The 23,111-nt window shown below is 42.5% G+C and overlaps 1 protein-coding gene across 5 annotated transcripts in view; it reads right to left on the bottom strand.

The window, feature by feature from the left end:
* The window catches only part of Bmper (BMP-binding endothelial regulator), a 245,153-nt gene that overhangs the window by 60,258 nt on the left and 161,784 nt on the right, over positions 1-23,111 (bottom strand). For 4 of the 5 annotated variants that reach the window (NM_001135799.1, XM_006242715.5, XM_039081015.2 and 1 more), the window contains 2 exons: positions 18,395-18,724; positions 11,327-11,663 (listed from right to left, as the gene is read on the bottom strand). In NM_001135799.1, the coding sequence (NP_001129271.1) occupies positions 11,327-11,663; positions 18,395-18,724 (667 nt within the window). Of the gene's footprint in view, positions 1-11,326; positions 11,664-18,394; positions 18,725-23,111 lie in introns of those variants that run through there. The other variant, XR_010053940.1, reaches the window with a different exon arrangement.

Here is a 23,111-nt window from a genome sequence, read left to right as displayed (position 1 = left end):
CAAGAAGTGCTTGCTGACAGGAGCCTGATATGGATGCCTCCTGAGAGGCTCTGCCAGAGCCTTACTGATATAGATGAGGATGCTTGCATCTAAGCATCAGACTGAGTACAGGGACCCCAATAGAGGAGTTAGAGAAAAAAACTGAAGGAGCTAAAGGGGGTTACAACCCCATAAGAAGAACAACAATAGCAACCAAGCAGATCCCCCAGAGCTCCCAAGGACCTAACCACCAAGCAAAGAGTACATATGGGGGGACCCATGGTTCCAGCTACATATGTAGCAGAGGATGGCATTGTCTGGCATCAGTAGGAGGAGAAGCCCTTGGTCCTGTGAAGGCTCTTTTTCCCAGTGAAGGGGAATGCCACGGTGTTGAGGTGGGAGTGGGTGGGTGGGAGGGGGAGCATCCTCATAGAAACAGAGAAAGGGGAAATGGGAAAGGGGGAACAGGGAAAGGGGATAACATTTGAAATGTAAATACATAAACTATCCAATTAAAAGGAAAAGAAAAGAAAAAGAAAAAAGTAGAGAGGCAAAAGAAAGCCATAACTACAATGCCACAGCTTACAACGAGCATGATCTTTAACTTGGAACTCTAAATCAGTGGCAATACTCAACTAACATTATAAAAGTGCTAAAAACATTCCAGGCATGTTCTTCTCTGACATGAGAAAAAATGACCTGGTTTTATAGAACACAGCAAGTAGTTTGATATGATTTTTGAATGTAAACATGAAGTCGGTGTTCTTTATGTGTATATCTCCTCTTGCTTTGCAATCAATAGTTAGCTTCATTGTGAGAAAACAAAGTGGGCTTTTTATGAGGCTTGTGATTATACCTGAAAGGAGGCACGGGCAGCCCATGACCCCACAGACACTATCATGATGCCCTTTTCATGTTGCACATTCTCCTGTCCTGTCTTACACCTCCTGCCTTCCATCACCTCACTGGAAAGGCACATACCTATAAATCTTCTGGTGTTACTCAACTCCTCACAGTTTGTAAAAAGCACTGTATGGAGGAAGAAAAGCATCTCCTAGTCTGGGAATCCCCAGATGGTTCCCCAACATAAACAAGTAAAAGCTTCTCCCAGCCCTCTTCCGTCCCCTAAGGCAGTGGTTCTCAGCCTTCCTAATGCTGTGAACCTTTAAAACAATCCCTTATGTTGTGGTGATCCACAATCATAAAATTATTTTTGTTGCTATTTCATAACTGTAATTTTGCCATTGTTGTGCATTATAATGTAAATATCTGTGTTTTCCAATGGTCTTAGGCTACCCACAATTGACTGATTGAAAACTGCTGTTCTAGGGACTCTGCCTATTGGTGTGGATCAAGGGTCCCCCAGTTCTTTCCTTGTACTCCCTTTACTTCATCTCTATTCCTTTTTGATACTTGCTGGCTCTGAGAACGCTCTCTACCAAGGACCCACAGTGGCTACACTAGGTTGGAACTCAAAAATAGAATACTCACTCAACAAAGACAAGACTAGATTGATAGCTCCATCAAGAAGTACTCTAAATATTGTGACTTCAGATACCTAGATCCCAGAACAAAATCACAAGCCTGAACAGTCAAGGTAATATGCCTCCTCCAGAAGCCTACTGCAAAAAGTCCTGAAAAAAAAAATGCTGAATCGCAAGATAAGGACTTCAAAATAGCACTTATGAATATGTTCAGGAACCTTAAAGAAGGTATGATAAATACCTTAATTTGGCCTATAAAACACAAATATTCAATAAAATAATGAAAACAATTCAAGGTATAAAAGTAGAATTTAACAAAGAAATAGTATCACACAAACTAACACAAAACTGGAAATGAAAAACTCAGGATGTCAACTAAACATCTCAGAGATAAGTATCACCAGTAGATTAAAAGACATGTAAAAGTGAATGTCTGGTCTTGAAGACAAGGTAGAAGAAATGGAATAGGTCAGTGAAACAAAATATTAAATCTAAAAATAAAAATAAATAAGGCACAAAACCTTCAGAAAAATTTGGGACACCATGAAAAGACCAAACCTACAAATAATAGGTATAGAGGAAGGAGAAGTCCAAGTCAAAAGGTACAGAAGATTTCTTTAACAAAATCATAAAAGAAAAATTTTCTAAATATAAAGAAAGAGATGCCCATCAAGGTGCAAGAAATAGACTGAACACTGAATAGATAGAACTAGAAAAGAAATTGTTTATGACACATAATAATCAAAACACTAAATGTGCAGATGAAAGAGAATAGTAAAAGCTGCAAGGGAAAGAGACCAAGTCACATATAAAGGCAGGCCTGCTAGAATAACACCTGCCATTCATAATGGAGACTCTGAAAGCCTGAACGGCTTGTATGGACGTTCTACAAGATCTGAAAGAACACAGTCCAGTCTATTATACCCAGCAAAACTTTAAATCACCATAGATAAAGAAAGAAAAATATTCCATAATTTAAAATTTTAATAATTTCTCTCCACTAGTCCAGCTCTATAGCAGGCACTAGAAGAAAAGCTTCAATCTGAAAAGAAGTTTAACTACACCAAAGAACTCACAAATAATCCCAGAACAGAATCAAAGGGACAGACGGGGCTACACAAGAAAAACAACAACAAATAACAGGAATCAATAAACACTTAATACTTCTCAATATTGGCAGTTTAATTTCCCCAATACATAGACAAAGACTAACAGATTGAATTGGAAAATAGGATCCATTTTTCTGTTGCATCCAAGAAACACACCTCATCATCAAGAATAGACATCACCCCAAAGTCAAAAGGATGGACAAGGATATTCCAAACAAATGGAATCAAGATGGGAGCAGGAATAGCTAACTTAGCATCTGACAAGATAGACTTCAAACGAAACCAGTCAGAAGAGATAGAGGAGGACACTACATACACTAAAAGAAAAATCCACCAAGAAGATATTACAATTCTAAAAATTAACACGCTAAAGCAAAAAGAAAAAGGAAGAAGAGACACTACTACAACTAATACCATATATGGACCCTCACACAGTAATTGTAGGTATCTTCAATACCACATACCCACCAATAGACAGGTTACCTAGCAAAATATCAGAAAGGTGCTGGAGTTAAGATTCCACTCCGAAACTGAATGTACCTTCTTCTCAGGAGCTTGTGGAACTTTCTCCAAAATTTACTACATATCTGGACACAAAGCAAGTTTCAGCAGAAATAAACTTTCTAAAAAAATGCACTGAGTCCTATCTGACTATCATGGGTAAAGGCTGGATATCAACAAAAACAGCAAAAGAAAATGTATGCACACTGAACAATTCACTACCAAATGAAAACTGTGCCAAAATAGAACTCAAGAGAGAAGTTAAAATGTTCTTAGAATTGAAAAAACAAAACAAAACAAACAACACACAGCATACCAAAATCTATACAACACAGAGAAGGCTATTCTAAAATGCAACATCATGGCAATAAATGCCTACATTAAAAATCCAGATAAATCTCAAGTTGGTAACTTAATAACATACCTGAAACTCTAGAAAAACAAGAAGAAATAATCCCTAAAGGCAGGAGATGGGAAGAAAGAAACAATCCCAGGGCTGAAGTCAATGAAATAGAAACAAAAGCAAACACACATAGAATCAATGAAATGAAGAGTTGGTTCTTAAGAAAATCAACAAGATTAACAAACTCTTAGCCAAATAAACCAAAAGATGGAGATAAAAGATCCAAAATAATAACGCAGTGGACTCTACATCCTGCTCCAGAGACACTTGCTCATCCACGTTCATTGCTGCTTTATTCATAACAGCCAGAAATTAGAAACAGCTAAGACGTCCATCAACTGATGAGTAGATGAGCAAATAGTGAAAATGTGGTAATTTACACAATGAAGTAATATTCAGTTGTTAAGAAAAACAAAATTCACTGACAAATGGATGGAGCTAGAAACAGTCTTCCTGCGTGAGGTCACCTAGACCCCCCCCCAAAAAAAACAAATATGCTCTATATTCTCTTCTATGTAGAGGCTAGCTTTCAGCTTTTGATATGTATGCTGCAATCAATATAATCATAGAAGTTGGGTACACCAGGGGGAAGAAGGGTATCTCCCAACAGGAAACAGAATATAGTGTTGTGGAGAGATAAAGGAGAAACTAGAATCCGAGGATTAAATTGGGGGTAGGGGAGGAGCAGAATGAAATAGGGAATACGGGTAGGGGGAAAAAACATTTAATGCCTTTTGAAAAACCATATGCAAGCCTACTACTGTAGAAGTTTCCTAAACCACATACATTCGTAAAAGCCATTTAAATGAAGTCGCCATACAATGGGGAAGATAATGCCCCAACTAGACATCTTTTGCCATCAAGTAAAGCACCCAGTGACAGGAAAAGTGTATATTTTCTTGAGTCATTGGCCAAAAGTGCCCCGTGGGACCACTCAAACACTGGATGTTGTTGTCAAGGCTACTGGTCGCTCTTCACATCCTAATGGCAAAGGCCCTATCGGCCCTCTTGCTGAGGAGAACACTTACTTATGGAACTGAATATGGAGAAGACTAACTGGTGCTCAACCAGTAGCTTTACCCCAACCAACTAGCACACATGGTTCTGGGAGATATTCTGTACCCTACCAGAGGAGAAAAGTAATCATCAATATTACCCAACTATAAACCCTGTGACCTACGACAGCAACTTGCCTGTGATACCCTGTTCTAACAGTGGCACAAACGTTATGGGAACAATTTAAAATTGGATTTAAGGCCCACTTCACACTAAAGTGCCAAAGAGCCTGAGGCTAGAAAAGCTACAGGACTAGGGGAAAACCTAACACCATTCTTCTGCTTAAGGAGCATAGAAACAAGATGATTCGTAATGGCATACTGCTCTGTGGTGGCTTAAATGACAACGGTCCATTAGGCTTATATATCTGCATGTTTAGTCCCCAATTGGAGAACTGAAGTCTCATTGGGGTAGACTTGGAGGTTTAAAAAGCCAAGGCCAGGTCCAGTGTCTCTCTTTCTGCTCACTGTCTGAGGATTAGGATGTAGCTCTCAACTACTGCCCCTGCATCAGCTGTCTGTACACCACCACAGTCTCTACTGTGATGATAATGGATTAACCGTCTGGAACTGGAAGAAAGACCCTTGAGCTAAATGCTTTGTTTAGTAAGATTTGACTTGGCCATGGTGTCTCTCACAGCTACAGAACAGTAAAGTGACAGGCATCCTATGCCTATGGTCAGTGCCTCGCTTAGCTCTAATCAGCGAAGTTCCTTCCTGTAGCAGTTGGAAATTAACAGACCCGCAACAAGTCAATGTGGAAAGAGTGAGAGACTCTAGAGAACATAGCACTAAATGGGATGCTTTCCTCAAACCTCTCCCCTTAAAGCTTAAGGACCTGCACAGAAGAGGATGTATAAAGATTGTAAAAGTCAAATGCAGGGGACAACTCCAAGGCAGCAGTGTCTCCCAGACATGACAGGACTGACGCACATGTGAACCCAGAGATTATGGCACCAGGCACAAGACACGTTCAAGCTCAAGCCAGATAAGATCCTAGCACTGAAAAGGGGGAGGAGTCCTGGCTCTAACCAAGAAGCTATTTACAAGTGATGCCTTCTGAGAAAGGACAAATCCATCCTCTGCAATGTAGTGTCATTGGGTATAATCAAGCACATACAGGGAAGGCCCTAAGACCCAGAGTACTTGACCAACACGAGAGAATGCCATTGTTTTTGTTGGGCCTTTTTTCTTTTGGCCTTTTTAAAAATATATTGTTTGTTTGGGAAAGAAAGCATAAAGTTGGTTGGGTATGAGGTGAGGAAGATGTGGGAAGAATTTGGGAAGGGTTCAAAATATATAAAAATATCTTTAAATTATAATAATTTTAAAGGATTGTGCACTGGGAACCACCCCCCAGTAAGGAGCATACAAGGATGCTGTGGCCTCTAAATATCTGGACTTCACAGTACTTCGCGTTCACATCTTGACTTCTCTACAATGGAATGTGATCCTGCTCTCACTTCAAAGTCCAACACACAGTGGGTGTTGTCTTTTCCAATACTTGCCCATACTGTGTGCCAACTTGTATTCTGACCTCTGCCCCCCAGACTACTTGGGCTGGGTCTGTTTGGGAAACTCAGTGGTGGTGGGGAGAGGAGTTGACACTGGCTGAGTCACTGTGGGAGACAGAAGTACCTACTGCTCAGTTGGCATCTGGGGCACAAGGAGAAGCAGCGTGAGGCTGAGGGAGATGTGAGAAGGGACAAGGTATGAGCTGCCTCACCATTTTTCTCAGAGAGGACAATGTGTGAATCTGGATACAATGCAGACCTGTTGTCTATCACTTCTCTGCACTCTACAATCCCTCCAGACTCCAAGGATATTTCAAAACACACCAGGAAATAAATGATGTAAAATGTTACTGCCATGTGACTATTTAAGGAAAATGCAAGTAAGAAACTTAAGTCTTAAGACACCATGTCAAAACACTCAGCGTTTTATATAATCTGGTACTAATCGTTTTGTGCCCAGAGATAGTCAATTTTCTATTCAAAGAAATTTATTGTAATTACAAAGGATTTGAGCATATCTCAAAATTTGGTATCAGTTTAGCCCAAGGATCAAACTGACATCTGAATACAAATGAAACAGCATAATCTTAAATGTTTCCCAAAGGAAAAAATTAAGCATTGACTAATATGCATTTATCTCTTATTCCTCTATAAAGTGGTAATTTTTGAATGTTTAGGCAATAGACAGTTTATTAGCAAAGATACTGAATTAGGTAATAGGCCAAAATAAAAGAGCTCACGAATCCCAGACTTTTCAAAGATAAGTAATTCGGAGAAATAAAATATTTTGTCTTTATAGAAAAAATTATCACACATAGGAATTTGCTTTGTGCAAAGTTCCATGAACTTAAGAATACCGGGAAGAGAAAACACTATAAGACATATGCTTCACCTGGAAAAAATTTCCTGAACAAAACACCAATGGCTTATGCTCTAAGATCAAGAATCGACAAATGGGATCTCATAAAACTGCAAAGCTTCTGTAAGGCAAAGGACACTGTGGTTAGGACAAAACGGCAACCAACAGATTGGGAAAAGATCTTTACCAATCCTACAACAGATAGAGGCCTTATATCCAAAATATACAAAGAACTCAAGAAGTTAGACGGCAGGGAGACAAATAACCCTATTAAAAATGGGGTTCAGAGCTAAACAAAGAGTTCACAGCTGAGGAATGCTGAATGGCTGAGAAACACCTAAAGAAATGTTCAACATCTTTAGTCATAAGGGAAATGCAAATCAAAACAACCCTGAGATTTCACCTCACACCAGTGAGAATGGCTAAGATCAAAAATTCAGGTGACAGCAAATGCTGGCGAGGATGGGGAGAAAGAGGAACACTCCTCCATTGTTGGTGGGATTGCAGACTGGTACAACCATTCTGGAAATCAGTCTGGAGGTTCCTCAGAAAATTGGACATTGAACTGCCTGAGGATCCAGCTATACCTCTCTTGGGCATATACCCAAAAGATGCCCCAACATATAAAAAAAAACACGTGCTCCACTATGTTCATCGCAGCCTTATTTATAATAACCAGAAGCTGGAAAGAACCCAGATGCCCTTCAACAGAGGAATGGATACAGAAAATGTGGTACATCTACACAAAGGAATATTACTCAGCTATCAAAAACAATGACTTTATGAAATTCGTAGGCAAATGGTAGGGACTGGAAAATATCATCCTGAGTGAGCTAACCCAATCACCGAAAAACACACATGGTATGCACTCATTGATAAGTGGCTATTAGCCAAAATGCTTGAATCACCCTAGATGCCTAGAACAAATAAAACTCAAGACGGATGATCAAAATGTGAATGCTTCACTCCTTCTTTAAAAGGGGAACAAGAATACCCTTGGCAGGGAATAGAGAGGCAAAGATTAAAACAGACACAGAAGGAACACCCATTCAGAGCCTGCCCCACATGTGGCCCACAGATATACAGCCACCCAATTAGACAAGAAGGATGAAGCAAAGAACTGCAGGCCGACAGGAGCCGGATGTAGATCGCTCCTGAGAGACACAGCCAGAATACAGCAAACACAGAGGCGAATGCCAGTAGCAAACCACTGAACTGAGAATAGGATCCCCGTTGAAGGAATCAGAGAAAGAACTGGAAGAGCTTGAAGGGGATCGAGACCCCATATGTACAACAATGCCAAGCAACCAGAGCTTCCAGGGACTAAGCCACTACCCAAAGACTATACATGGACTGACCCTGGACTCTGACCTCATAGGTAGCAATGAATATCCTAGTAAGAGCACCAGTGGAAGGGGAAGCCCTGGGTCCTGCTAAGACTGAACCCCCAGTGAACTAGACTGTTGGGGGGAGGGCGGCAATGGGGGGAAGATGGGGAGGGGAACACCCATCTGTGTGTGTATGCATGTATAAAAAAGAGAAAAACTTTCCTCTTCATTAGCAACAAAAAGATACATTTTTGACAGATGAGCAAAAATAAACAAAATAAAATTTCAACACTATTTCTGCTAGTGGTGAGTTCCTATATCAAGGCAAGAACTCCTTGTCCTATAAGAACTCTTAATAAATATATCAAGGCCATAATTCTGACAACATATCAGGTTGACTTCAGAAATTCTATCTTGTGCTTTCAAATACACTAAGAAACACTTGGTAGGTATGGTGGGTCATGTGATTGCCGTTTTTGTCTCTCCTCTACAACAGAAGTCATGGCACAAAAATGGCCAAGCAGTCAGTGTTGTGAAAGAGAAACTGTTCATTTTCAAATAGTTCAAGGTTTTGTCAGTAAGAACCTAAAAACTCGGGTCTCAGTGATGGATTCAGGAGCTACCAGCAGTTACAGAACTGAACTCAGGAATGTCCCCAACAAACATCAAGGACATAGGGTAAGGACACACAGTGGGTTTGAGCAGTCCATCTGCCATGTGCCAGCATCACCCTGTCCAGTGCCTTCATTCCTCAGAACAAAGATTTAACCAACGCTACATGGAGCATGTGGAGCTCCATTGGCTTCATGGAGGTTGCCAGCTGGAAAGTAACTGGTCCAGCTTCTTTCCACCATGTAAGTAGATCATCCTCAGTCCCCTGCTTTAGGAAGTCTATCCAGAACCCTGCAGTTAGGCCTCTCTAGAGCACCAGGGAGCAACTGTCTCTCTGCATGGGACTCCATTTCTTTCCTTCTACGAAAGGAGGAAAGCCCAGGACATACCCAATATTGTCCCTTCCACTTCAATATGAGGGAGGACACATCCTTCTGCTATGGAGTCAGGGTGTCAAGTAGGTTTATGTGGCTGGCATGGTTGTCTAGATCTCTGGTCCTGTCATTTCTAGGGAAGAGAAGAAGACCCAAGGCCATCCCGCACCAGACCATGCCAGCAACAGATAGAAAATAAGCCCAATTCCCTACTACATCCTGCCTTAGTCTACCTGTACAAAGAACTAAAGAGCGTGCCTGAACTTGCCCAGGCTGGCCACATCTAGCCTCTGATACAAACATCCTCTGCTATGTTGCTGTAGCTGCTGCAGAGCTCTTAAAGGACAGAAGAGGATAACCACCTGGCCACTGAACAAGTCAACTCTTTCTGATTCTATGCATTGAATTGGTTTCTTGGGATATCTGCCAAAGCCACACTATTCTGCTGATCTCAGAGGAGCTTAACACTAATTAATTCCCCAGAGGCAAAAGACATGGGAATTTGGTAGAAGACCGATCTCCATAGCCCTGCTGTCCAGTTATTGTTTTCAGTGAAATCTTTTGAAAAGATAGGCAGATGAGGCCTGGGAAGGTACAGCCTCTCCATCCTATTTACAGGAGAGAAAAGAGTCCAGTCCGAGCCTTCATCTAGACTGGGAGAGCTTCCAAAGGAGGCTCTTCTAACTGACAGAAACAAAATGGTGGTAGCCAACAGCTCCAGCACCTCTAGCTTTTTGGTTCAAAATCGTATTAAATAGGAAGAACAATTCCTGTTGTCTCGAATTCACAGATAGATGAAGCAAGGCTTGCACAGGAACGTTGAACGGCCTCATGGTCCTGAAAACTGGGAGTCCACAATGCTAATATTCTTAATTGTTTTGCTCTCCCAAGTGCCCCTGACCCCCCCTCTTTAAGATTCCAAATAAAATATGGGTCATCCAGATGGTTAACTCATCCATGATCTCCAACTCTGACTCAGTAGGGAAGGGGTGGAGCCAATCTCAGGGGCAGAACAAAGGGGAAAAATAAGGGAAGCCAAAGGATTCAAATTATAACAGGAAAATGGCTGAAAGAGTGGAGCGTATGACTAGAGCCAAACGGCTTGGCAGATTCAGCCATGCTTGGGGATGTGTGATGACAGGGACAGTCTTTTTCCATCCCGCTTTGGGTTGCCTTTATAGAGATTTATCTTTTATGTCCAAAGATCAAATTAAAATAAAAAGATCACATTTAATGAGAGCTAAGGGAAATAAAGTGGTGGCAATTAAAGAGTAAAAATAACCTCTCTGCGGTTGCAGACCACAGGAGTTTCCTAGTTTTAAGAGCCACGGGCAAATCACTTAAACAAGGCCTTCTGAGCTGCATTCCTCTCATGTTTCCTCACACGCCCATGGTGGTTAGTGTTATAGGCAGTCATGACTCTTGAACTCCTGGAATTGTGTAGGAACCAGGAGTGCAGCAGGCCAACTCATCAACTTCTGGAGCGATCCTGTTGCAAGGAAGTCAAAAGCAAACCCCTCTGCAGGGAGCTGCTGGGTGTTAACTGGAGGTAACAGGGTAGAAAGGACAAAAGTCTCCATCTTAATGCCATGCCTCCCTCCTCCATCCTCGAGCCCGTCTTCTACTGTCCTCTGACTCTGGACATGTAGTGCCATGTTGATCATAATCCAGCTCTGTATTTTTCCGTGTGCAGACTGGATCTGAACAAGACCACGAAGCACATGTATATTGTTTCTCAGGCTTGGGATAATTGAGCTCACTTAACCACAAAACAGAGGCCAGGATGATCCGAGCTGAGATTCAGTCCATGCCTGTACTCAACAGGCTTGCATTCAGGCTAACTCCCAAAACATACCTTCAGCTTAGAAACAACTTCTTATAACATCTGTAGACACAAACAGTATTGACTAGAGAAGACACACCTGGAATACTTTATGAAATTTACCAATTTTAGAGAAGAGGAGTTGCTTAGCAGAAAGAAGTGGAGGTGATTACCCTACAGTTGAAGGCCTTACTTGGCATACCAAAAGATTTGGTACATTTGGTTCCAAGGTCAAGCATGCTGTCAATCTATAATCCCAACCTATCTGTCAGCACATTGCACTTACCGGTAGAAAGTGGTATAGTCCACTGTTGAGTGGCAGGTCTGGAACTCCCAGGACTTGAGTTTCTGGCACTCTCGATGGGCTCGAAGCTTCACCTTCACTGTGCCCTGACATAGCTCAGGCACTGGTTTTCTCTGTGGTCTGTTGCAGAATTCATTGGATTCCACCCTCCATGATTCAGCAAAGTCATCCACATCAAACTTGAAGTTTCCATCTCCACCAATCAAGTCATCGCGTTTATGACCATTGTAATTGCCACAAAGACCACAGAGCTTGCCCTTGAGATGAGGGGCAGCCATGACCTCCACAAAACTGTCTCCATCCCACGATATCTCCAAACCTAGAAGAGGACAAGAGGATCACTCACTCTAGAACACTGCAATAACCCCCAATTGTTTGCATCGTTTTTTTTTTTTGGGTTCTTTTTTTCGGAGCTGGGGACCGAACCCAGGGCCTTGTGCTTCCTAGGCAAGCGCTCTACCACTGAGCTAAATCCCCAACCCCAATTGTTTGCATCTTTATACAGCATTGGCTATCACCTGTCAGTGAACAACCCTAGCCACTGCCTAAACTCTTAATTGACTTTCAATCTCGCCACCAATCTTCAATCCTATAAAAAAAAAAATCAATAAGTCCCTTTATGTGGACAGTTTAGAACTTATCAATTATATGATGTTTCCTTTTGTATTATCTTCTGTAGTTAGAGTCTGACCTCCACAGATAACTAATCTCACCACAGTATTCTAGTGTTTATTACTTTTAATTTTTCTGAAAATAGTTGGGTTTGTCCAAATTGTGTCTTTGCTTATGTAATAATGACTATAACTCCAAAATATGAAGAAATAAGCATTAAACCTTTAATGTGATTTTTCCATCTCTTTATCCAAATATTCTGCTACATAATTATTTCTTTAAATATCAAGGGAAGGGGTTGGGGACTTAGCTCAGTGGTAGAGCGCTTGCCTAGCAAGCTCAAGGCCCTGGGTTCGGTCCCCAGCTCCGGAAAAAAAGAAAAGAAAAAAAATTATCAAGGGAAATTTTCTAAACTGCTTGCTATAATGAGAATTTTTAAAACTACATATGTAAGCTATGACTATGAATTCTCCAGAAGACAACACTCGGATCCATGAAAGCATTCACTCCTGTCATGTGCAGTGACTCCTGAGACACAGACCACTGCTGATAGACATTTCCTGGAGGTGAATGGGTGGAAGCCTGTTTACTTTTATGTCTCCATTCCTAGAATGAACATAGGCTTCAGCCTCTGAAGAGATACTGGAAACTCCCAGGATGTGGGCAAATTTCCTCTTGTCTATCTACTATCACCCCAGTGCTTCTTTCTTACCGAAACAAACAAACAAGAAATAAAAAACAACAAGCAAACACTCAAAACCAGTCTTTGCTCTGGAGGAAAGAGCGCACTCTTGTTTAGATGAACTGAGTAAAGTGTTGGAAAATTTGTATAGAAACCTGGAACTTTTACCAGAAATGCTAGGCTAGGTTTTGAGGAACATCACTAATTAATAATGCACTAACTGGTGAAGTTCTATCACATGTGGAGAGTCAGGCATACCACAGATAAGTCTGAATAGACAGTTGGGAAAGAGAGACTCCCTCAGATCCACTTTGATGTTGAAGGTGAAGCTACTGTCCTCAAGAGAAAGGCGAATTCTATGTGAAAAGCCTTTGAATGTTCAACCTAAAGAAAGTGACTAATTTTTTGTAGTTTTCTGTCCTATACATACATTGATGCCATTTTACCTGACTAACTTCTGTCAGGGCCTAAGCTCCAAGGCGACTGACTAAGAACCACAGTGGTGTGAACTTCAGAAGCCTCTATAACACGTTTATGTGGACGTCTGCCCTGGACATCTTCATTCTTGTCACTGTTTGCTAAGAGCAGTATCCTCAGAGACCTTCTAAACAGAGCAATCTCTGTTCCCTCCCGTTTCTCCCATTCATGGGTTTTGGGGATCCTAATAAAGGTAATCTTTCATTTTCCCTGTTCTGAGCACCTGGAAAGAAGAAAAGAGTCTTTTGGCCTAAAATCCATTGTCTTCATTCCTGAGTTAGGCAGATGAGCAAATACTCAGAGTTCGGAGATGAGATGAGGATGGGTCTGAGAAAAGGAAGGAAAAAGGAAGGAAGGATAAAGGAAGGAAGGAAAAGAAGGAAAGGATAGTAGCTACTTGGGTAGGTAGCGTGAAAGAGAATTGGCCTTGTTGGGATATGAAATTTCCCCAAGATATTGGAGTAAGTAAGAGGACATGAGTAAGACATACAGAGGACAGATTGAAGCTAGAAGTACTTTGCTTTGAAAATGTCTACAAAGGGGAAAAGGGCTAGCCAAATGGCTGCCCTATGAGAAAGCCACATAGCTACCATGAGATAGTTACTTTATGGTGAGCTATTGGTAAAATTAACCAGTGGCCCAAAACTGGGATTCTCAAGAAATAAGCAGGAAAATCATATAAGGAAACCACTCTGTACTAAATAGAAGGAGCAGAGCGCTCTAAATCCAAGGCAAATGATTAAAATGGTTTTGGTTTTGTTTTTGTTTTTGTTGTTGTTTAGTTGAAAGAAAAGGATAAGTTCAAAGAAGCAATTTAATAGCTTGGAAAAGAAAGGATAAAAGGAAGCCATAGGAAAAGTGTTCTGGAAGAAATCTGGAACAATGTTGGCACCAAGTAAGGAGAGAAGGGACACAGGGCTGGGATACCCATACCATGCCTTGCATGAAGTCTTGTGTGACACATGGTGTCAACTTTGAGAGCTTTCATATAACACCATGTCCACTTCTGTATACATCACCATCTAGCGGACTGCTTGGCTCATAGTATAGACTCAGTACATAAAGGGATCACCCCTGTGAGGCTGATGCATTAAATCTGTAAAGTCAACTAAATTCTGTTTCATGCTGGTTAAGACACTGAAATAACTGTTTGTGAAAGAAGGCAAACCCACTATCAAATGACTTGTCATATGTTCTCCAAGGTGCAGAAGAAACCTGACCTCCCAAGCCTGTACCCAGGCAGTTACTCAGCAAGAGAAACAAGGGGAGAAAATCAGTTCCATACCAAGTCCAACTGTTAGAGTACAATTCCAAAGATTTTCCACTTTGCAAAATTTTCCAAACTGCAAATCTCCTTCTTAGACAGCAGGCAAACACTGTTCTTCCAAGTACCACAAACAGTGAAGAATTTATACCCAAGAGGGGGGGTCCAATGTCATCACTGACAATGGTAAAATCACTCTGAACCTTTGGGCAGCTTAGTCCTGCAAACTCAGTGGTGGAGAATAAGCTATCACTGTGTTCTCCCTGTGCGGGGCCTGGAGCCTGCACATGCCTGGAGACATGCAGACCCACTCTGCTTTCAGTAAATTCTACTCAAATTTCTTGACATCTCATTCATAAAACATGGTCCCCAAAGTGCCCACCCTTCTTTGTCACAAGCACATTGAGACCTTCAGTGATGCGTGCCAAGCTTCATACTGGAGGGAAATGAATTTTCTACTACCGATGTCTTTGTGAATTTTATGTCGTCACTTATATCTGTGTTTGTGCAGCTTTGTTTGCCTCTTATGAGAGCAGAAGCCTTAGGAGGTAGAGTTATGACGGGTCCGGTTGCTATGGAAGGAATGGCTCTTCTAGATGGTCCCTGCAATGGATATCTCAAGCGGAAAACATCATGAAAGGGCTTAAGAGGCGAAAGAAGGTCCTTTCTGCAGCTGGGATGAGTTTCCCTGCATGAGAAATTGAGCAGGAATAGCTAGTTAGCTGTCAGCGCGCTACAGCTGAAGCACATGCCACGTCTGGGCCCATGTGCACCAGCCACATTCCACTTTAGGAAGGGCCTTCGAGTTTCCCTTTCTCACCAAGGAGTATTTCCCCAATCTGCTTTTGGTATTGTTTTGCTTCTGGTTATCGATGCTTTTGCAAGATGTAAAGCCTGGATATATTCCATATTGACAAATAGAACTAAACGATTTTTTTCTGTAACTTTTAGTAAGAGAAAGACAAAATCGCGGTGGCTGAGACAATTTTAAACAGACAGGTGTTTTGTTCAATGTTAGTGCATTTGCTATGATGTGTCCCATCAGTCCTGTGTGCTACTGAAGACAGCGATTCTGTGCCCTAATAATTTAGGTTCACATTCCACACAGTAGCTACCTCCCACTGCTTCGGGTGCCTACAGCGTCCATGAGCATGTTAGAAGGCTCTGATGGGACAGGGTGTGGAGGGGCACACTTATAATCCCATCTTTCAGGGGTCTGAATGGAGAAGACTTCGAGTTCCAGGGTCCCAGAGTGAGACCCACATGATAGAAGGAGAGAACCGGCTCTTACAAATTACCCTTGACTGCTACTGTACACCGTGACCCATGTGCCTGCCCAAGATACATTCTGAGTTCAACAAATGTACATCTGCACAAAAACCTAATTAAAAGCATGTTCCTTGTGTATGCACCTTCAGGCAGACCCAATGAGGCAAACTGAGAGCAGAGAGAAAGTCCCCATTTAGAATATTGGCTAAGAACTAAGGACAGGGTGGTTGGTGAGGGAGTGTGGTGCTAAGACGCTCCTAGGGTAAGCCACTGTTTTGAAGATCCTTTCATCTCTCTAACTCACGAAAGAAAACAGGAAAGACAAACTCTCAAAGGACATGCCATGACTGTTGTTTGAAATAGACAATCAATAGGTGATAAAAATGAAACTACCTCTAAGGGAAATTTCAAACTGAGAGGGCTAGACCAGCGTGGAAAGACTATTGTCTGGCAAGCCAGTCATTTCATGCAGAGCAAAGTGCAGAGTGAGTCCAGCACTCAGGGGACCAGACAGCTTCTCTAGGAAGCAAACTTGTGGGATGCGTGTACCACGGAGAACTGTCCAGCTGAGGTTAGGGGTGCCAAACAAATTCCTTGCACCGTGGAAAGAAAGATGGAAAAAGAAAAGAAATTGGACGATTGAGCTCAAGGTCCCGAGTAATAAAATTCACTAATCTGATTATGGTATTTATGAGCTATCATTTTTTTTTAGCAGCCCCGTCTCTTTGCTCATTTTTACAACATGGAATCGTACAAAGAACATACTTGTTCCATAGCGTTTTGCCAGCCGTACACGGAACAGTGTTGAACCTCCTAGGCTGCTAGTAATCTTCCAGGGCTTCCTTGAGAGCTGGGCTGTGGCTGACTAATAATTTCCATATCAGTACGATCCATTGTGTCTTGCTGGCTCGCAAACAGATAGGCAGGATGCTTTTAATTACTTCTGTGTAATAACAGCCCATTTTGGACCCACTTTACAGGGAGACCGGGGATGGTGGTTCCTTTACAGAAAAGAGCTGAAATCTTGGTTTTAAGGTGCTGCGTCATGTGTCATTTGGATAAAAGGACAATTGTCTGAATTTTCTGAGTAGGGCCTAAGCATCCTGGTTGGGTAAGTAGGGGACTTTGCACCTGAGAGGTGACGGGAAATCTTTGCTGAATGTCCCTATACATTAACCCTTCGTACCGTCTCACTGAAATGATGCCTCTGTAGCTTAAACCTCCCAGACCCCACCCTGGCCTCTGGCCCTGCTTAGTTGAGGTGCCATGCTATAGGCTTAAATCAATTTATCAAAATACTTATTTGGCTTGAATTGTAACAATTGCCAAAGGTTCTGAAGCAACAGGGGAAAACTAAAACCACTAAATAAACTAAACTCAATCAATGCATTTAAGTTATTAAATTCTCATCAAAGAGGCAGTGAAAAAAAATGCACTGATTCTTTTAAGGACTGTGCTCAATGAACTAGAGTTTACCAGGGGAACTCGCAGTGTAATATCCAGCGACTGTGGTGCATTAGCCAAAGGTGTGTGCCAGGAACCACACGGATATTAGTGCAAGTGAACTGAACTGATTCTCTGAGAAAGATAAAGAACTCATAGACTTTGCTTCTGAAACGTTCCTCTGAGATAATAACTAACACGCCAGGATTTGTCCGTGTAGACTACTGGCATCTGAGAACAGCTTGCTCTTGTAGTAGACATGCGCAGCACTGTAGGCCGGGGCTAGTGTGAAACATGGCCTCAGAGACCATTTCTGTACTTCCAGTTGGAGGATACGCTCTCAAAGTCAGCCTCGCAAGTCTCCTAGAGCAGAAATAATGTCCTTGACTCTCAGCTAGAAGAACATCTTCCACCAGTATTAGAGTAATCACACTGCTAATCACATGTGGCTCCTGTCCCCATAGTCTATCTACATGCCCACACAAGGTCACATGTGGCTCCTGACCCCATAGACTGTCTGCATGCCCACACAAGGTCACATGTGGCTCCTGTCCCCCTACTCTATGCCTATTCTATGCCTACACAAGGTTACTGAATTCTTCCCAGTGAATGACCAAAGGAAATCAGGCATTCCCCAGAAGAACTGATATAAGCCTTTTGTTGTGCTTTTAGGTTTCAAAGGTGCCAGGAACTGAACGTAGGGCCTCACATAGGCTAGGTAAGCACTCCAACATAAGACCGTGTCTCTATCTCTCTGTTTACTGTTTCTCTTGACCTCATGACTCTCTTGCCTTCGTAGCAGGCCTGTGCCATCCGGCTGGCTTCCCTCTCTCTTTTGAACAGCCAACTGGTCCAAAGCTGTTTATTTCTGAGGATCCTTCCATCCCCTTTGAACACTTACTACTAAGGAAACCCTCCTTCTCCCAGATGTGAAACTGCACATGGCTGGCTGATCTAAGAGACACTTGACAGTTCCAAGCTGGACATTAGTGCCCTAAAATAGCAACAAAGCTGGACAGAGGTTACTCGGAGGGTACTACTGTTATTTTTAGAATGAGAATGGAAAGGTTCTGGATATCCAAAAAAATGTAAAACTAGTGTGGCTGGTGTCCAGAAGCAAGGCTCTGCATGGTACAAATGTCCATTGTTAGTCCATAGCCTCTTCAGAATGTGCCTCTCTCCTAGATGAACAGCAGACAAGACCACTTCACCTGTGCAGAGAGGAAGCACTTTCCAAGAAGGTGCTGCTGTTGCATTAGTGAGGAGAATAAAGGTCAAAGGGAGGTCACAAAAGAAGCCCTACCTGCCCTGGTAGTCACTTTCAAAAGGTAGCCGTCCAGGTCAATGTGGAAGTGAGGCGTGTGGCAGGGCAGCGCAATGCGAGAGCCATTCCAGCGCACCGTGAGGTGCTGCTGCAGGCTGACCGTGCTCTCACCCAGCACCAACTCCACAGATTTGGTCCAGGAGAAGGAGCGGGTCCTCCGGGCATCGTTCTTCACCAGCACCTGAAAGGGTGAGGCAGGGGAGGAGCAGTCTTTTGTCAGAACATACTGACACGTTCCCTGGAAGTTAAATGTCCGTCCATCAAAAGTGTTGTAGTGAGGATCTCCGAATACTGTGCACACACCAGGCTCTGTGAATGAGAGAGACCAAAGGAGGGTCACAACCAAGGCAAAGGTGGAGAGAAACCAGAAATCCCTGAAGTTAAGCTGAGAGAGCACCTAGCAGGTAAGGGACTTGGGTAGGAGTCACTAAAGTAATGGAGGTTTGAGATGAGATGAGTGTTATAAACCATTTTACTTGTTCTAATTACAATCTCCCTACTGTGTTCGCATTTAGAGATGATTCCTAACATCCTGGAATTCTGAGAACTTCTCTATTCTGTAGCCTGGCGTGCTTCCACGGGGAAAGGAATTGCAATAAGGACAACTCCATAACCCACATCAACAAGAAATAAAGAGCAGAGGTAAAACTGTACCTCATGAAAGTATTCCTGTTATATTTCTTAATTTTAGATTTTATTTATTTGTGTGTGTGTGTGTGTGCACTGTGTGTGTACATATGTTTGTGTGTGTGTTTGTGTGTGCATGCAGTGTATCTGAAGAGGTAAGAAGAGGCTGTTGGGTACCCTGGAGCTCAAGAGAGAGCAGGTTGTACAAGTCGCCCAATGCTTGTGCTGGGAACTGATTCTGGGTCCCCTAAAGAAGTAGTAAATGTTCTTAAATGCTGAACTATTTCCTCAGCTCCATGGATATATTTTGACGCACATTCCAAAATCCAATGTTAACTAAAAAAGTAAATTGGACAATTCTTTAGTACATTTAGTCCAGTAGACACGCCACTCTGAAACACCATTAATTCATATTTATGGAAGCGAACTAAAGTTTATTGTTCTGAGGCACCTCTGAGGCTTTGTAGAAGCTTAAATAATTTTAAAAATATAAAACTTGGTATTGATTTGCTTTCAGTGGAAGGGTTTGTTATCTATTTCTGACAAAGCATGAACCATAAGGAAATTTATTCACAGAAATTGACCCGAATAATGAAAAACGGCTGGGCATATGCTTGTGGTCCAGTACCCAGGAAGCTTAGGTAAGAAGGTGGCAAGTTAGAGGCCACCCTTGGCTACACAGTAAGACTTCATCTCAAACAAAAACAATATGAGCAAGGGCAGAGAAATTCCAGTCATCACCAGAACAATAATCAATAAAGAAAAAAACAGGGCAAAAGCCCCCATCCAGGATATAAGGTTGACTTGGTTTGCCAAGGACCAGCTGAGGTCCTTGAACTTTCAGGGCTGAATGAGGTGGCCCAGACTGTGTGGGGTCAGAACTGAGTCCAGAGAACAGCCAGGCTGGAGAGAGTGATGGTATCCTTGGCAATTCTCTCTCTATCCCCTCAGTGTATGGGGAACAACGTGGGTCTAGGGTATGACTTGCTGCTCGTCCCGTGGTAAGCCATACAAATCACACACATTTGGTACTTATTAAAATAATTGTTGTATCTGTCCTTTTGTCCAACTTTGTCAGAGACAAATATGAGAGTTTTTGAAATATAGAATCATTTCAATGAACAGTTACGTTCAAGAATATGTATAAGACACCATACCTATTTTGTGAATGGAAGAAGCGGCTAGGTTTGGCAGTGCATTTGAATTCAATAACCATTCCTAATTATTTTTTATATTTCTTTTGTCCCTTTACTTGTGACCCCAATCTTGCCACTGTTACACATTGGGTGTGCCCCTCTATCCTAACTCCCTCATCTAATCTCTCCCGGTTGACTTCTCCACAGTGCATTTTTCCAGTCTTTCTGCCTGGGATGGATTCAGAACCTGCCTTCACATACTGTTCCTCGCTCTCTGACTAATGGGAGCTATCGACAGCATACAAATATTGCATTTTAGTCGACAACGTGAAGGCACTGTGTACCCTAGGAGAACAAGAGTTCAGGGTTAGTAGCCTACCCCACCCTGAGCACCAAATGCAAGTTTATTTCTTTGTTTCTAAGATTCTTGATCCCACTCAGCAAGTTAGCACAGAGCCAACTAAAGCTCAAGGCAGAAAGAGATGTCCTCAGCTTAGAAAACCCAGACCACCATCACACTGTCACAGAGGATGACATTCTGCTCCTATGCCTGTCCTCTCAGCTGTGAACAGGCTTTCCACATCTGGCGTCACATCTTCTTGTGACCGTTTAACTGGCCCAGTAACAACTGTGGCTTTTCTTGATGTCCTGACCATAGTTGCAATGAAGTGTTTGTTCATTGATCAGAACATTGAGAGTTAATGTTTGCCCAAAGCTCGCACCTTATGGTAGCCCTCTTCTGCATGCCTACTAGCAATGGATGCATCATCAGGAAGTTGACAGGTTCTCCCTGAGCATTAGACAAGCAGCTAAGCATGTCCCGATAGACACATAACAGAGACTTTCATCTAACCATTGGAAACGTTTCTGAGTGACTCTTATGATTAAGGAAATGCTTCTATCTCGGTAAGTGAAAAACCAGCAACCTGAATATGTTCTTTGTTTCTAGGATAATCTTAGCTATTTTACACACACACACACACACACACACACACACACACACACACACACCCCAAACAATCTTTACTTCTTGATGGGACCACAAATGAACCTTCTTTTTCTTCCATGTGTTTTTCTAGTTTTGTTATGTCTCCGTCTTCCTCTGCCTTTAGTAAGGAAGGGTAGGTACTCACAGAGAAAGCCAATCATGTGACAAAGCAAATCCTGAAAGACGTAACAGAAACTGAACTGCCCTGATCTGGCCTCAGGAAGCCTGAGTGTGCTCTTGGCTGGATGAGAAGCAGTGAAGGATATCCAGAAGAGACCCAGAAAATGGAAATTGTGTGTGAACGGGGCTGTCAGGAGAGATATTTTTCAAAAGTCTTTAATTTGTGGGAGAGAAGAGTTTGGAAGTTGGTATGATTTTTCTGTGTGACTACAGTATTGAGTCAGCCAACAAAATCTCAGGACTCTGAGGAGGCTTGAGAGTTATGTGTTACACGTGGGGACATGAGCATCATGAGCTGAAGTCATTGTGAAATTTTGGCCCCTTTTTCTGGCACCCAAAGGTCCTCATGCCAGATCCCAGAGGAGCTGGAGAACATGTGTGTTGTAGAGTCTCTGAGAGTAAGAACATCAGCACTGCAGAAACCTGCCTGCCTGGGAAGGAGGCGCCCAGATAATACTCTGGGAACCAAAGTGAGCAGTGGATCCTCCCAGCTACTTTCAGGAGAGCCAGTGAAATGCACTGCTGTCCAAGATATCCAGATGTCTGGTCACACCATTCCGGAGAACTTGGCTTGATGGTTAGGGGGATGAAGAGGGAGATGTGGAAACATGTTTGCGTGTGCCTAAGGCCAGAGCGAAGAGAGGGATTTGCCAGTTTCTCTCCCTGCACACTGTCTGTCAGTCTTGAAGTCAAATCTTCGGATCTCAGTTTTTCTTTTTGTCTTATTTTCAACAGATGCAAATAAATGCATATGTCTAGAGAAAAATAGATCAGAAGTTTGAAAACTCAAATATTAGAAGTGGCTCTTGTGGTTTTGGGGGTTTTGGTTTTTGTTTCTTGCTTAGGCAACGGGACTACATGTGGTACTTTCTTTTCTATGATGATACTATTTACACTTTCTGGTGTAGTGTCAGAAAGGAATGTTGGCTTTAAAATCTAAAATTCCTCCATTTACAATATCACATTACCATCACAGCTGAGGTCGCTGCCTCTCAGCACACGGGGCCAATGCTTGTCTCTTATCTGCCTCAGATTTTTTTATTTTGCCCTGGGTTTACCTATTTGAATGATCTCCAGGAGCAGTGATCACTCTCAAAACATCTGTCAAAGACAAAATAAAAACTATAGAATCCCAGGCCACAGAGACAAAACTGAGAGAAACGGGTAGACTCCAGTCTAGCCCTTTCCCTCAAACAACAAAACAGTACAGAAAAGTGCAAGAAAGAAGCAAAAGCCTCTTCATATTTCTGCCACCAAGAAATATGCCTGGTCTACAGTTCAGGGCGTGTGTGTGTGTGTGTGTGTGTGTGTGTGTGTGTGTGTGTTTATTTAACAGCGTTAAGACGATCCTGAACGTGAAATTTTACTTCCTAGATTTCACGTAGTGTGTCATAAGATCTTCACAGTCACTCCAGTATGTTTTCCTTTGAAAACCCAGAAGAGAATTTTCAGTCTCAGCCCATTACTGCTTCAGAGAGGGAGGGCTCTCCGGCTGCCGCATGGATCAACACCTTTCTGGAGTGGCGTCCTAACCACAGGGCACAACACACATCAACATGGCTTTAAACCTTTCTCAGCACAAACTTGAGGGAAACAGGTCCCTGGGGACTCTGGGTCACTGAGTCATGCTGAGCTCTCGGGACCTTAGCAGGGTGAGAGCTGCTCCATGCCAAGTCTTAGGTAAGAAGCAGGAAAGGCTGGGATTAGAAATACTGCCCGAGACATGAGGCAGCTGCTGTTTGCCGAGGTGACTTCTGACACTGAT

Source organism: Rattus norvegicus, chromosome 8 (assembly GCF_036323735.1).
Source record: "Rattus norvegicus strain BN/NHsdMcwi chromosome 8, GRCr8, whole genome shotgun sequence".
Classification (NCBI taxonomy): domain Eukaryota; kingdom Metazoa; phylum Chordata; class Mammalia; order Rodentia; family Muridae; genus Rattus; species Rattus norvegicus.
The sequence above is the reverse complement of the archived record's forward strand: the minus strand, read 5'-3'. Positions and strand labels throughout refer to the sequence as shown.